Below are 16,253 nucleotides of genomic sequence, written 5' to 3'. Positions count from 1 at the left end.
CTGGCCCCATATCTATTGTTAAATGCCTGTCCTTCAGCAGTGGAGTCATTTTGGTTCTAAACTTACAATACTGATCTTAGGTAAATTATCAATGCAGCTTAAATCCCATTTTAAAAAACAAGATGCTTCAAGCTTATAGCTTTCAACTGACCAAATCATTCTGGGAACAAATCTTCAGTTCCAGGAAGAGTTTTCTGAAGAAATCAGGGTTGTCCTCTCTTCCCATATGTCCTGATTTCTCACACTCTTGATAGTCTAACAAATTAAAGGATATTTCAGTCAATGTACCTTGAAGAATCTTTATTTTCCCATCAAACATCAGCTCCTTATGTGGAAATGAGTAATTTACAAAGTACCCTGTGGTCTGCCTCACAGCACAGCAAAACAGTGTTGTGTGGAGATGCAAGGGAGCAGTATAGTCACAGCAGCAAAACTCTCCACAAGAGCTAGAAGCCACTGCAGAGTAACAGGTTATATTAGCTAAGGTGCAGTGATATGGTGTTTTAACTGTACCTAGCATGTTCAGAGCTATTTGGCTCCATACAGCATTTTTCTACATAGAACAGTTCAGAAGCAGTGGTTTCAAGTGATAGTCCGTCTAAGTGATCACTAATTTTCGCTGTGTTTTGGGCAGCAATATGCAGCAAATGTTGCAGATAGCATCCAGCTTGCTCACCCTGTTTAATACAGCTGTGGCAGAAGTAATGTTATGTCTGTCAGCAGTGCTGGAGTGTTTTTTAGGCAAGGTATTGTGCAAAGCTGTGGATTGGGGACTGCCAATGTTGACTGTTTATTCCACTCGGATAATTATATGTATCCTCATCTACTCTTCTACTAGGGAGATTATTTCTGATTAATATTCTCAGCCTTAATAGATAACATGATTACCACTGTTGAACTGCAACTACTGAATCTGAAGCAGGTAATGAAAGATTGCTTTCATTACCTGCTGTTCCAGTTTCCTCAGTTACTGTAATTTGTCTGTTGATACAGATAGAAAATTAAAGTGTAATTTTGCCATATTGGTTAATTCTATCTCTCCTTGGGTTCGAACCTAGTAGGCCTTTACATTCAACATCTCCTGATTAACCAATTTTACATATGTCAGAAAATTAATTGATAGCATCTCATTTTGCATTTCACTGGAAGGCCTGTGTTTTGCAGGTAGCTGCACTGGCAAGGAAGGGAATTGCAAATAGTATAGTCTGCCTGGCATGCTGAATGATCAGTACAGTCATTTTGTCTAAGAGGTCTGACTGTTCTTTGCCTTTCCGGTACTTATTTAACAGTCTCTCACTGACCAGGCTACATTTGTTCTGTAACTTTTAATATCTGACTGAATTTGATCCACAGATTCTTTTTGAGAAAAATCTGCATTTAGCTGAAGGTGCCCCAGGGTTCAGTGATTACACTTAGCAAAGACTGAGGTTTATAATTCAGATAGTGGTTTCCACAAACCATTTAGGTAGTAAGTCCTCTAAGTATCTTGTGAAGTACATAAATATTGTCCCTCTAATAAGGAAAAGAAAAGCAAAATACAGATTAGGGGGAGCAATTTTCCAAGTGGTAGGTAGCTTCCTATAGGACAGGCTGTAGGAGCTCAGAATCCTTATCTTATTGACCTCTCTTTATCTCCAGAACTTCCATTGACTTCAGTGAAACTGCATTTTTTTTGGACTCGACTTTCTTTAAGGTGCAGACCATGATCTCATAGATTGGGTGGAAAGCGTATACCATGTTGCTTATGATAAAAATCTCTTGCCTTGTGGCGAGTCTGTGGTAGAGTCATGAATTTCTGGCTGTTACCTCCAAAAGCACACAGTACACAGTGCTTTTTCTTGTACTGTTGTTATTCCGGTGTTCTTAAAGATAGAAAAAAGGCTCTGGTACATGGAGATCAATATGGGAAAATTCTGCTAAGTTAAAGAATTTCCTCCGTGAACTCTTGACTTTGAAATCTATGAGTGCGCCTCATAAAAATGTAACTGTCAGAGGAAAGCTGTGTTCGGTTTCTGTGCCTTTCTCTGGTATCTGAAGCACAGTGCAGGAGTGCACTTTATACACTCAAAAGCACAAAACATATTCTATATACAGGAGTTAAAATAAAGGATGAATTTCATAATGAAAGAAAAGTCATCAGCCAGAACACTTGGATAGCTCTGCCTTAAGAACCTGGCAATGATGGCTTCACAAAGAGTTGCTAAGTAATGCTACTCTTGAACTATAAATAGGGAACTGCAAAACAACCTTTGACTTGTATACATTGCACAAAAGCAGCTAAACGAGCCGAGATGCAGTGCCCCAGACATCGTATTCCAACTGGAGATGTGGAGTGCTTTGAGATGTTCTGTACTATCAACTTTCTTTCTGGCATTCTGGATGAAAACCAAGGTGAACACACAATGCAGAAAGTAAATAAAAGGCAACTCTCTCAAAACAGACTGTGCCCAAGCTTAGCTATTTTAAGTAGAAGCAGGTCAGAAACCAGCAGCCAAGTTTTGCATTTCACACGCAGCCAAATGTTGCTGCTAGCTCATTGGGGCTGGATTTTTGCAAGTACCTAGTTTCTGTGTTGGCCCCCAAACCTGGCATGTTGTTTGCTCTGAAAGTCCCAGTGGGAGCTGCTAATGGGATCCTTCTTTATCAGCTCCTTTCTCTGATGACACTTAACAGCTGTCCCTGCTTCACGGGTAGATGCTGCCAGCTCTGTTCCCTCTCCCAGTGCTGAACTCTGCCGTTCAAACAGCCTCAGACCTGGCCCAGAGCCCCTGGGCTTTTGCTTCTGCTGTTCCAGCTGGGAGTGCACAGTCTCTCTGACACCCCTGGGTTCTCCAGCTTGGAGGTGATCTTCCACACAAAGCTCTGCTCCTTCAGGAGTTCCCAAGCACGCAGGGCTCCTGCGTGTCAACCAAAAGAGAAGCTGGTGTGCATGTGAACTGAGGAGGGGGAATAGCCCTCGATGTCTGTCCTCACTCTCTAGAGAATAGTTCTGATTGAGTGAAGACGACTTGTTATAAGGTAGCTGTAATGTTTCTTGCCCTGCTAGCTTTATTGACTCGCAGGAGTTTCTACCCCTTCTGTGGAGTTGACCACTGCACGTAGAGCAGCAACTCAAATGCTGTGCTTTACTGGCGATGTACTGTATTAAACCGGCACCAGTTTCTGAGTAACTTAATGTGCAAGCATCCACTAACCAGAGCCCTTACTCTACCCAGCCCAGCAGGCTTTCTTCTCTGCCAGCTAGCCTGGACTGGTTCTTTTAGATCATTCCCTTGCTGTCTCCTTGGCTGATGTTTTAAGAGACCTATGTTTTGATCTCTTTTTCCTCATCCAGTTTTGGGACCTCCATGAATATTATCTTGGCTGTTGTACTTGGAGACATTATGTTGTTTTCACTTACCTGGCTGGCTTCTCTAACCTTCTTTGATTTCACTGTATTTTTTGGGGCAGACAGCAATGCAAAATTGAACATTGTATTCATTAGTACTAATCAAATGAAAATACTACGAACTCTGTTCACCTTTGCTATAAACGGTAGTGCCCAAACTTTGTAACGCCATTTTTCCTGTGTGTAGCTGAAAGCTGAGCAGCCAATGAGGAGAATATTTAAACTCACATAGTGCAGGTAATTACACTTGATAGAAAGTATTCACTGTTTTGTATTTGTCAAATAGTCCCTCCTTGTACACTAATGAGGAGTACCATGGACCCTTGGTGGGTCCTGACTTGGGGAAAACCGTGAACACCTGTCTTTGGAAATACAGACCTTACAAGGCTTTGTAAATGTTTGTATGAAACTGTGGGAGGCTTTTGAAAATCTTGGCCATAGGAGTTCAGCTCTGCTTCAGGCTGTTGCAGTTTTCTTTCTTTTCCAGAACCTTTGCCAAACACTCTGGTGCTCAGTGAAAGGCTCCTGCCGCTCCAAACTGGATGCAGCTGCAGATGGAACTCGGTGCGGAGAAAACAAGGTGACTGTGAGCTGTGCTGCCTGCGAGCTGCGCCGCCTGCAAAAGGACGGCAGAGGAACCATGAGTAGCGTTCTTTAGCATGAAGGAGGGGCATCCTGTGACATTCCATTTAAATTTCCACTTACATTTTCGGCCTTCAGGGACTGAAATAACAACTAATTCACAATAACATTTTCCTGCGACAGTGATCTTAAGCTGTTTGTCCTTTCTCTTCTTTCTTCAGTGGTGCTTCTCTGGTGAGTGCATTACAGTAGGCAAGACTCCCGAAGCAATCCATGGCGGATGGGGCGTTTGGTCGTCCTGGTCCCATTGCACAAGGACATGTGGGGCAGGAGTTCAGAGTGCAGAGAGACCATGTGATAGCCCAGAGTAAGCTGAGTGCACAATCTTTTTTTACCTTTTATTCAAGATCTTTGAGGGTACTTATGATGTTGGAGACTCTTTTGTGTGAGACTGTGCCACAGCAAGACAGACACTGAACACCTTTCCTTCCCAGTTAAGCATACCTGTGTGAAATTCAGTTGGCTCACCTTTTACAGTCGTCATCTCGTTCTTTAATCCTTGCCCTCCATGGAGCTTATTTCTACACAAAATGAAAAAAATCCTGTTATTTAGCATTCAGGCTTTGCAGAAATAATAGAAATGTTGCTTTAGAAATACTGCCATGAATAAGTGAATGTCTTCAAATGCTGAGTGAGAACAATAGCTAGCAATCTGTTCCTGAGGGAAATCAAGGACTTACCTTTCATGTTTTGTTCTAGTCATCAGCTTTGTTTGAGCTTCAGACACTTGAGGTGATAGGTACAGAATATGAAAGGCAGAATTTTCTAATACATATCTGAGTTCATGAAGACCCTACGTCTCATTTTCAGAAATCACTAAGAGGGTGCCTGACAGCAGAAATCACTTGGCTTTTCTGGAAGAACTGTCAAACATCCTGGAAAATATGGTATTTTGGGGGAGTTCATTTGATAAGGTAATTTGTTGTGAGCTCAGCCAGACAATGTACTAAGCACTTCTTTGGGATACAGGGTTTGTCTAGATCTCTGTGCTCCATACTGGCATGTTTGGGTACTTGAACATGTGAACAACATGTCAACTACCCTGTCAAGGATTCAGATTCACCTTGTTACCCCATTGGAACGTGAAAGACTTTGCTCTTTTAAAACTATTTTTTACCCAGAATCTCACATCCCAATCTCAATGTTCATATTCTAGACCACAATTTGGAGGAGACTACTGCACTGGAGAAAGGAAACGCTATCGCATGTGTAACATTAGCCCTTGTCGCAAAGGCTTGCCAACCTTTCGTCAGATGCAGTGCAGTGAATTTGATACAGTTCCCTACCAGAATGAATTCTACCATTGGGTTCCCATTTATAATACAGGTACGAAGCTACAAATTTTTTAATATCTTGTATAAAAAGTGAAATGTGCAGACCTATGAGAAACCTCTATCAGGGCAAGAAGTTGCTGAATTATAAGTCTTTTAATTAATTAGAGAGAAAAATCTGTTGTGCTTCCATACGCAGGTCTGCCTTTTGTGTATACTCAAAGGCGGTGGTTCTCCTTTACACATTGATGTATTTGCAGAGCTCTGGTGATAATAGCTGTGAGTGTAACTAGCCCAGTTCCTGGAAAGATATTGCACTAAGAAAAGCTGTTGAACTCACATCTATACTAATTGTTTGGGATAGACCTAAACCGTCTTTTCCAGTGTCAACCACAGAACAAAAAGTACAGTAGTATAGTGTAGAGCTGCATGTTTGGGCCTGCAGGCTTCACTGCACCCGATAAGCAGAGCTGTTCCTCTGCACAAATGTGGCTTTACTCCTTCCAAACTCAGATCTGCATGGCAAGCGTACCTGACACCACACTGAGGAAGTAATACCTCAACAGGTTCAGTATTGTACTGCCCTGTATTGTAGAGACAGAGTCAATGCCTCTGCCTTATAACTTGCTTTGTAACAACTAGTTACTAAATACAGGGGTAATAGTTACTACCATGCAGTTTGATTCTTGGTGTATGCATAAATGTAAGGTGTAGATTATCCAGTAGAAGCTAGCAATATAATTTTTTTATGAAAAAGTAAACCAGTTAGGGAAGTGAAGCTCAACAGTCAACTTTCAGTTTCGTTTGCCAATAGTACTTTTCAGGATGCTCATTGCATTTTCACAGTTATTGGCAGTTCTGAATAGGTTTCCTAAATTTCAGCTACTGTTTCAATTTCATCTAACAAATACACCATTGAAGATGAACCTGGAGCAGACAGACTTCCAGGAAAATTTCTGATGAAAGAAAATATGGTTGATAGACTTTTTCAGAAGGACTCCCAGTAAAACAAACCATGGTAAATGCTAACAGCCTAAGGCTTAGTCCAAAGCCAGACTCATAAACCATTTTCTGCAGTCGCCTGTCACTGAAATTGGGATTCCAGTCCTTTCTGTTACTCACGTGTACCGCTGCAGGGTACAGCCTTGGTTCTGTTCATGTCCTCTCTAGGGTGGTGCTATAGAACTGGTAGTTCTGTGTGTGCATTTTTTGCAGAAGGAGTGCTTTCAAAGGGCATTAAGAATCATGAATCTAATGCTTCCTGCACTCTGGAAGGCAGGCCTATGGTGTGTCCATGCCATATTTCAAATAGAGCTGATTGGAGCTTTACAGACAAACCACTTATCTTTAAAATGCTGTGTTGTTGAGCCTGATATATTTCATCTGGAACACCCTGGGTTTCAGTGACCTTTTGCAAAATCCTTCAAATGCCAAAGAAATAGTTCTTCCGTGGCTTAAAAAGCTTTTTGACTGTTTTCACCTGTTTTCTCAGCAGCCAGAATTTCGGTCTAGAGTTACATGTCTCCCCTGTGATCTGTGAGGTTTTTAATGTTTGCAACTTCATTCTTACATTTCATTAACAGCATTGAAGTGTTTTCTTGCTGCTAAACTCTTAACTTACACAAATCCTGGCTTCCTTAGATAGGCAGGCTCTCTTGGGTACACTCATCTAAGCGGGGAGTTGGCCGAATCCTGTGCTGATGCTTCATCTGACATCATCACTGTACGATTGAGGGTGGGTGGCTATCGTGGGCACACTGCTTCCAGTTTTGTCCAGCCAGCGTTATCTACGGCACTGAAATACATTTGAGAGTTTTCCTTCCATCGCAGCTTCGAATTCTCTTTCACCTTCCATTAGTTGCTAAAGGTGTCCTGGGCGAAATAACTTCAAATAGGGTCAGGAAGCAGTGCTCTCTCTGTGAGATGGAGCAGTTTGAGCCTTTCTTGTGTTTGTCCTAAACAAACCGAGTCTTTAAACAAAAGCAAACCAACAGCCTCTTGTAAACCCCCCACAAAAAAGAGCTGATGTTTCAGGGCTCTGAAGACTTAATCACCATGTCCACCATATATACACCAACCTTTGTCAGTGTACACCAGCTTCCCTTACTTTTCCCCTTAACTGGTGCAATCCAATTTCAAAGACTTTTACAGCAGTCTGTTACTACTTTAGCTTGCTGCCAAGAAGATTTTGGCTTGTGTGGTGGTTTGACCCCAGCTGGATGCCAGGTGCCCACCAAAACCACTCTATCGCTCCCCTTCCTCAGCATTACAGGGGAGAGAAAATGTAACGAAAGGCTCATGGGTCGAGACAAGGACAGGGAGAGATCACTCACCAATTATTGTCATGGGCAAAACAGACTCGACTTGAGGAAAATTAATTTAATTTATTATCAATCAAACCAGAGTAGGATAATGAAAAATAAAAAACAAATCTTAAAACACCTTCCCCCCACCCCTCCCTTCTTCACTCCCGATTTCTCTACCTCCTCCCCCCAGCAGTGCAGGGGGATGGGGAATGGGGGTTGCAGTCAGTTCGTCACTCCTTGTCTCTGCCGCTCCGTCCTCCTCAGGGGGAGGACTCCTCACACTCTTCCCCTGCTCTAGCGTGGGGTACCTCCCACAGGAGACAGTCCTCCACAAACTTCTCCAGCGTGGGTCCTTCCCATGGGCTGCAGTTCTTTACAGACTGCTCCAGCGTGGGTCCCTTCCACGAGGTGCAGTCCTTCAGGAACAGACTGCTCCAACGTGGGTCCCCCGTGGGGTCCCAGGTCCTGCCAGCAAACCTGCTCCAGCGTGGGCTCCTCTCTCCATGGGTCCACAGGTCCTGCCAGGAGCCTGCTCCAGCGTGGGCTTCCCACAGGGTCACAGCCTCCTTGGGGCATCCACCTGCTCCGGCGTGGGGTCCTCCACAGGCTGCAGTGGATATCTGCTCCACCGTGGACCTCCATGGGCTGCAGTGGATATCTGCTCCACCGTGGACCTCCATGGGCTGCAGGGGCACAGCCTGCCTCACCATGGTCTGCACCAGGGGCTGTAGGGGAATCTCTGCTCCGGCGCCTGTTCCACCTCCTCCCCTCCTTGTTCACTGGCCTTGGTGTCTGCAGAGTTGTTCCTCTCACGTATTCTCACTCCTCTCTCCGGCTACAGTTGCTGTTGCACAGGGTTTTTTTCCCCCTTCTTAAATCTGTTATCCCAGAGGCACTGCCACCATCACTGATGGGCTCGGCTCCATCAGACATGGGGGAAGCTTCTAGCAGCTTCTCATAGAAGCCACCCTGCTCTGTAGCCCCCCTGCTACCAAAATCTTGCCACGCAAACCCAATACATCTTGTGTTTCATTATCAGGTATTTTTGATCTTCTCATGCTGCACGTGGGATATAAGGGGAAAAGAAAATATCATGAAGCTTTCCCAAACCCGGAGTGCACATAACAGTTTTTGTGTGGAAACATCTAGTTGAGGAGATGAAACCCTGAGCTAGACATTTTGTGACATTTTAGACATTCTGTGTTCTTTCATCCTGCTGGAAAAACAGTAAATGATCTAGGTGGTCACAATTCTCTCTCCTGGCTTTAATTTCGTATCTTACATAAGCCAGTTCTGATGAATGTCACATAATTTAAACACTGTTGTAATGTCCTTTTCTGTTGTGTAAATTTTACCTTCACAAGAGGACAAAGACTGTTTTTTGAATAGCTTATGATTTAATATAAGGTGAGATGCAACAAGCAGCTTTAACAAGCAACCTGGGAGAAAAGCAGTGAATGACACCTCGCTGTTACCTAGGCTAACTATATTTAAGGTTCCAGCTGAGATTTTTCCTTTCTGTTTTAAATGAGTTTGGGCCTGTTGGGGAACTTGCGTTGTCCTATTGTGGATTTGCCCTGGAGCACAGAAACCCATGTGCTCAAGCTGGAGCACCTGGGTATCCCTGGGAGTCTCAACATGAAGGGGTCTTCCAGGTTCAAGGGTGGCTAAAGCATCCAGCACTCTGACCAGGATATTGTCTGAATTGTTCTCATGGTCCAGGCCCGTACTTTGACACTTTAGTTGGACTTTGGTGCTAATCTACTTCTCTTGCCATCAAACTGTCCAGACATTTATTTATTTCGTAACTTTTGACAAATTACATTTATCTGAATCTGATACCTTCTCAGGGCTTAACGTTCATGTAGTAAGTATGAGTCCTACATTGAATCATATAAATACCTTTCTTTTCTCAGTCAGTGCCAGGATCATCTCATATACTGGCAGATAGGGGTTATGTTGCTAAAGCATTTCAAATTTCATATTTCTTCCAAAATATGTCTGTGTATCAGGTAAGATCTGTACTGATACAGTCACAGGGGCTGAGCTAACGGCATGACTTAATGTTTCTGCTGCCACTGCTTTGAAATTAAACTTCCTTTTGGAGTTCCAAGCTTGGTTAAAGTGATAAAGTAGCTTCACCCTTGTTTTTTCCCCCCTATGTCTGTGTTTGGTAATTGTCTTTTCTAATTTTATTTGGTTTGGATTTCCTCATCCAATTCTGAGTTCTCACAGAGGTGAGGGTTTGAAGACGCCCACCTTTTTTCTTCCTTGTGAAATAGGAAAAAATATTGAAGCCTTATCTTCTGCTGGCAGACACATTAATCACATCCCTCTCAGTCAGGTTAAGCTGGATCCTTCCTGCATGTGAACTCATGGGAGTCAGCTGTGAGGACAACAAATTTAAATTAGGAAGGGAATATGTTCCTTTCTAGTTATCTTCATGTTGTTCTGTTTACACTTGGTGAATCTGAACTCCGTTAGAATATACACAGGGGAAAAAAATCACATGCCTGATTTGGGGGATTTTTACTCAGCTTTGCTGGCTTGCTTCCTTAGTCCCATTCTGATTACAAAGAAGTTTCTGGGTGCTTATGGGAGCTCTGTGGCTTGGGATTCCATTACATCTGGGTTTCTTCTATGTATTAGAGGATTAATCTTGTCCCTGTTCCAATCAGCAGCATAATCTTGGTGCAGGATATGGGCACTATGGTACAAAACAGGATGTAATTTTTCTAGGCTGCTGAGTGTTGGTGGAACCTCAGCTAAAATCTTACGTCCAGCTAGGAGCAACACACTGCCAGAAGGATGCAGCCAAACTGGAGGAGGTTTACAGGAGAGCAACGTGGCAGTCAAATGATTTGAAAAATGTAGTTTATAGGAAAGGTTGAGAAAAGCAAGTTTTGCTCTAGAAAAGAGAAGACGGAGTGAGTTAAATGCTAAATACTTGAAGAGAGTTTCTAAGATTATAAAGCATGCATATCCCTGAGCTAGTAGAGATACAAGCTAGCAAGACTGCATGGCTCCGTGCAGTGTTGTGCTGGGGTCTGGAAGAAGCGGTCGAGATCCAAGCAGTTCTGTGCCCTTGTTAACTGACTTTGAAAAGCGGGACCCCGTGGTCTTATCAGCTCAGTTTGAATGTAGCTCTTCTGCTTTCAAACTTGGATTTGGCATCAAGTTTTCTGTCACTGTACTTCATACTGCAACTTCCCATCCCCTCCACTCAAGCAGTACAGGAATCCCCAGAGAGCTGGATCCAGCTGTTCTTCATGCCCATGAAAGGTAGGACAAGCAGAAACAGCCAAAACAGCATGAGGGAACTTTAGGTTACACATTAAGAAATCTTCATCGCTGTATGCGTGGTTAAACATTAGAGCAGGTTACCTAGAGGGTTTGAGGAATGGATATTGTCATTGTAGATATAAATACAATCTAAGCAGGAGCAGTCTAAGTGACTTTGATCCTACTTTGGTGTGGAAGGATGGGTAAAACCCTGTAGGCTTTACCCAGGCAGAAATCAGCTCTGTTTAAATGGGAATTCAGTGTGCTTATTCTGAACAAGGATTGTGTGAGCATGGTCATTACTGAGTGTTCACAGATCGGATCTAGTATTTCATGCACATGCTGGATTGCCAGAATTTCTGTATATTTTGGCCTAAAAGTTACTAAGATGACAGCATTTTTGTTGAAGTCTCATCATGAATTAATCAATTTGCTGAAGTAACTGAAACTAAACCAGCTGCTTTAATGAGTTCCTTCTGAGCAACCCTAGTGCTCATATTGATCTCAGTTTAGTCTATTTAGATTTTCAGGGCTGAAATGAGATTTAGAAAATCTGAATTCAATGCCAGTCTTTGCTTTCAAGTTCTTCCATCATTTCGGGAAATGTATTTATTTTCCTTGTGTGTCAGTTCTCTATCTGAAAATAGGAGATAAAAGTACTTTCTACATCTGTATCTGTTTCGTGTTTAAAATGTTAGAGTTTTTCAGGACAGGGGCTGATTCTGGTACGGTTTATTTACAGTCCTAGAATGAAGGAGCCCTGATCTTTTGTCAGGTCCCTGAGCTCAGCTGTAAAAAAATAATAACAATAGATAAGTAAATAATTTTAGAAAATGAATGGCTAATACAGTGCTAGGATAATTTCCTCAGTGGTGCCCTAACCAGCCTTCTATGCAGATGAAATATCAAAATAACTTGAAGAATGATAGCAAGAGTATAAATATTGGAGAGGATTGAGTTTGTGGGGAGGGAGTATCTTCTCATTTCCAGTCGGGCTCGGTAGAAAAGCAATAGGAAGAAAAGCAATACAAAATTTGTGGGTACAGGTAGGATATAATTTTAGATCAGTTACTACAATTAGGAAAACCAGGAAAGCTTTCCTGCCTAGGAAGCCCTTCTTTGAATCATGGACCTTTGCAAGTCTGCAAGTTTGCTTGTTACGTATTTTTACTTTTTATTTTCGGTTAGTAAGGGAGTCATCTTTCTCTACAAGCTTTTTCTGAGTTATATACTTAGAGCATCATAGTTATGACAAGAATACGTCGACAGTCAGCACTGTCTGCTTCTTCTTGCTCGGTGATTTCTGAAATGAAATTGGATATGATCTTGCTTGTTATGTCAACACACAGCTAGGGAGGAGGTACAGCTATTAAACTGCTGCTTTACATATTTCATTATGAACAATGTAAGAGCTGAAATGGCTTTATGCAAAGTCTGAGCAGGTAACAGACTAGCTGAAATTCTGCAATTCTCCTTTCCATAAGGGCACTGTGCTTTGTGTTTAAAAACTGGTACATTGAGAAGGTACACAAGGTGAAACAAAATTTAGAGCACTAAACTAATCAATTTAGCCACATGGCCAGAAAAAGATTTCTGCAGATAGAAGTAAAATTACTTGTATCGCTTATCATGACAGCTCTTATCAGAACAACTGATGGATGTTATGGCTGGCCGTTTGCACAGAGAGGCTGAGGGCTGATAAGGATTACAAACTTTATGTTCTTGCCCGAGACTCTTTTGTAGCTCCATCTCCATTGATATTCTTGAGCATGACTCACATCACCTTGAATTCCACCAGTTTTATGACCTTGGTCCATGTGTGTCCTCTGCCTCTAATCACTCTATTGCCATTTATGAAGGCATCTTTGTTTGAGAAGCCACAAACACAACATTGTTGTCAGTCTTAAGATGCCATTTTAGCTCCACTGACAAGGAGGAAAACACAAAACTCCTCATTAAGGTTTTGGATTTTCTTTAGTGTTCCTTTTTTTATTTTTTGGATCCCAGTTCTGCAGAGATTCTGTTTACATGAATAAGATTCATAGTTTTAAAGCTCAGGTTGTGTAGGATTCAGTCCTTGAGCTGCAAGCACTTTGGGGGCAGGAGCTGCTGTCACTTTTGTGCACTGCTTGGTGCTGTGTATATGTTGGTGCTGTACAAACCAGAGCAATGAGAGTGAATTTTCCCCTTCAAAACAATAAACCCTTTTGTAGGAAATTATTTAGTTTCTTTGCATTACCAAAAGCTTGAATTTCTCTCATTACTAGAAATTCCTCTAATTTTAAACACAGTTCTTTGTATGACACAAGCCAGGTCAACAAAGGAGGAAGGGGAGGAAGAGGGAGAAAGAAATTCGTTAGCCAGGATGAAAAGATGTGTAGTTACCCTGCATCCCTCTGAGACCAAGGGAGCGGCTTCTGTCAGCTCTGTCAGGCACAGGATGAGACTGTCACTCAGCAGAGGCACCTCTGCAGCACACAGGGAGATGGTATTAAAACAGCTCAATAATGGTGCCTTGAAGTCCCTACTGACTGGCAGTTTTAAGGCCCGCTGCTTTGCTTGACAAAGCATTTCAGCTTGCTGAGCATGAACAAACTGCTTTAGCACCTGGCTAGACTGGGGTCTTGGAATAGACCAAAAACAGAAGACAGGTCCTCTGTTACTGTCCCTCTTCGATATGACAGTGGATGACTTTTTTTTTTTGATCCGATAGCTCTGGCTCTGCTGGAGGGTTTCCAGGGAGTGATATAAGGGCAGGGATTATATCTGTCTTTGCTTTTACCCTGGTTTCAGTTCTAACTCATCTTCGTGTATGCAATTTATCAAACTTGTGTCCTTTGACTCTCCAAAGCCTGGGTTTCAAAATTCCCTATTCCCAAGGGCCAGTGTCTGTGAGGCAGGGCAGTGTGCATTTGGCTCTTCTTACTCCATGAATTGAATAGACTAAGGCTGGTCCATTGCAGAAAATCTTGTTTCAGAGACCCACACATTGCTTTTGCTACAGCTTTTCTCTTTCCTGTTGCTTCTGTGCACATCTATCCAAGAACAGCCTGGGTCTGTCAGACACACCAATGTTAGCCCCATTTCATAAGTTCCCAAGCAGGAAAAAAAGTCCAGTGTTTGAAATAATTTATTAAGTGCCAGCAGATAGCTGAAAATAAGCAATGATGTGACACTCTGCTGACATGCAGAAGACCAGAAGCAACCATTTGACTGCTCTCTGAGAGAGACTGGCAGCAGTAATGAGCAGTTATAAATTATCTCTGAAATCACTCAGTCATCAGCTGGTGGAAAACTGTTGCTTGTCAGTGTCCTTGGCAATCTCACCCCCAGATTCCTCCTTTCCCCTCACTAATGACAGTTGGTTTTGCTGGTTTCCCATTGCTTTCTCCATCACAGCTGACGGCCTCATTACTGCTCGACTCAGCCAGCTGGCTGTTAACACACCAGTGATGGAGAGCGTGGAGGAGTGAGAGCACCAGCCTCTAGCTGCTTCCTAGAAGTCCACAAGTGGCATTTATCAGGCCTGTGTCACTCTGTTAGCAGTATGACCCTGGCTCTGCTAATTGCTTCTAGTTAGGCCATTTCTGTCAGCACATGTCAGGGAAAGTGAGTGGATGTTGCAGTAAAGACATACTGTCATTCCCTGTGCGTTACAGTTCAATGTCCCACTGAAGTATTTTCTGAGAAAGTATCTTTGTTTTCCTTTCAGCAAACCCCTGTGAGCTCCACTGTCGCCCGATAGACGGCCATTTTTCAGAGAAGATGCTTGATGCAGTCACTGATGGTACTCCTTGCTTTGAAGGAAAGCACAGCCGAGATATCTGTATTAATGGCATGTGTAAGGTATTGGGTATGTTTGCATGTTTCTTTCTCTACAATTTTATTTTAAAAAGTTATGGGAAAATGTTTAACAATTTTTTTTTTTGAGGATTGAGGCCAAGTACTCCATTTTATCGCATTTTTAATGATCATGGAAACAAGTTTATAGAAACAGCTTTTCCAAGCAGACATAAGAGTCGTTTCCATCCTTTTTAATGAATCCATTAGACTGAGGGCTAATTACTTTTGGTACCTTTTAACTCCTCTCTTCTTCCGTTATTTTAAAACATCAATTTAAGAAAATCTGTTTGTTTCTGATGAGATGTTTTCACAAAGGATTGTAGCTTTAGGGTTGTAATTGGTGTCACCACTCTCTGTGGTTTTTTTATGAAAATGCAGTTTAACATTACACATTATGTAGCAGTTCTGAAGTTACTTGTAATAGGATCAGATGTTTGCACTTGAAGGCAGTAAAAATTATTTTAGTTTACAATAGTAAATTGAATAACGCTGTACAATGAGATAGTGGGCAAACACAGAGTATATGGTTCAATAATGTTCTGTTTACTGAAGAATAAGTATAAAGTTCTCTGCATGCTCTGCATGTTGATAGTAGGTTTCCAGGATGATGCGTGTATTTGTGGCATTTGAAGGCGTGTTCTGTAAATGCTGTAACACCAACAGTCTTAGCATTGGTTTTAGTGAATTTCTCATAAATTAAATGAGTACTTTACTTGTAGGGTATGTGTTTACAACTACAGTATATTTCTTAAAACTGGGGATTTGCATCCTGTACCTCCCTTGGAGCCTGATAGCTTTTCTGCTTTTAACATCTTTGGAAACAAGCAGGACTTGGTGTCTTCCGGAAGCTACATTAGCTTACCATAGGGAGCTTGGGATTGTATGTCCCAAGTCATTGAATCATATAAAAATGCAACTAGAAGAGACTTCAAAAAGTCATCTGTTTCATCCCTTTATAGAATCATGTTCCTTTTTTGACATTTTTCACATTCTTTTCTTAAAGACTTCTAGTGATGGAAACGCCACATTTTTAATAGGTCATTGGTATACCCTGTCTGAAGACTTTCTACTTTAGTGGAATGCCAGTCCCTCAGAGAGCAGCAATAAAAGATGTGTTTTAAGCTTTCCTTGCAGGACATGCATTTGTGAAAGGGAGTTACCGAGACCCTACTCAAATTCACAGTGAAGAGATTCTGCTTGACTTTGCAGAGAGTCAGGATGGTGCTTTTAACTAGAGTGGTGAAAGACCTGACCTGGCCTTGAGCAGTTTAAGCCAAATGGAAACACATCTTTAGCATATTGAAATGTGTAGTAAGTGTTGCATAACATATTAAGGCTTTTGACCTTTACTTGGAAGATGCCTAGTGCTAAACTCAGAAGGCTGTCTATGTGATATTACACTTTCATTTTCTGATTTCCAGCCCAAATGGACTGGGATCACTATGGTTAATTTTAATTTCCATATGCTTTCTGTATTGAACCTTGCCTGTGACAGTTCAAATTTATGTCTGTTTTAGAAAT

General features: G+C 42.1%; 1 protein-coding gene across 5 annotated transcripts in view; it reads left to right on the top strand.

Annotated features, from left to right (window-relative positions):
• Window positions 1-16,253, top strand: part of ADAMTS12 (ADAM metallopeptidase with thrombospondin type 1 motif 12) — a 172,252-nt gene that overhangs the window by 100,345 nt on the left and 55,654 nt on the right. For all 5 annotated transcript variants that reach the window (XM_075527122.1, XM_075527121.1, XM_075527124.1 and 2 more), the window contains 4 exons: window positions 3,876-3,968; window positions 4,192-4,337; window positions 5,187-5,356; window positions 14,602-14,735. In XM_075527122.1, the coding sequence (XP_075383237.1) occupies window positions 3,876-3,968; window positions 4,192-4,337; window positions 5,187-5,356; window positions 14,602-14,735 (543 nt within the window). The remainder of the gene's footprint in view (window positions 1-3,875; window positions 3,969-4,191; window positions 4,338-5,186; window positions 5,357-14,601; window positions 14,736-16,253) is intronic.

This window comes from Mycteria americana, chromosome Z (assembly GCF_035582795.1).
Source record: "Mycteria americana isolate JAX WOST 10 ecotype Jacksonville Zoo and Gardens chromosome Z, USCA_MyAme_1.0, whole genome shotgun sequence".
In the NCBI taxonomy this organism is placed as follows: domain Eukaryota; kingdom Metazoa; phylum Chordata; class Aves; order Ciconiiformes; family Ciconiidae; genus Mycteria; species Mycteria americana.
The sequence above is the reverse complement of the archived record's forward strand: the minus strand, read 5'-3'. Positions and strand labels throughout refer to the sequence as shown.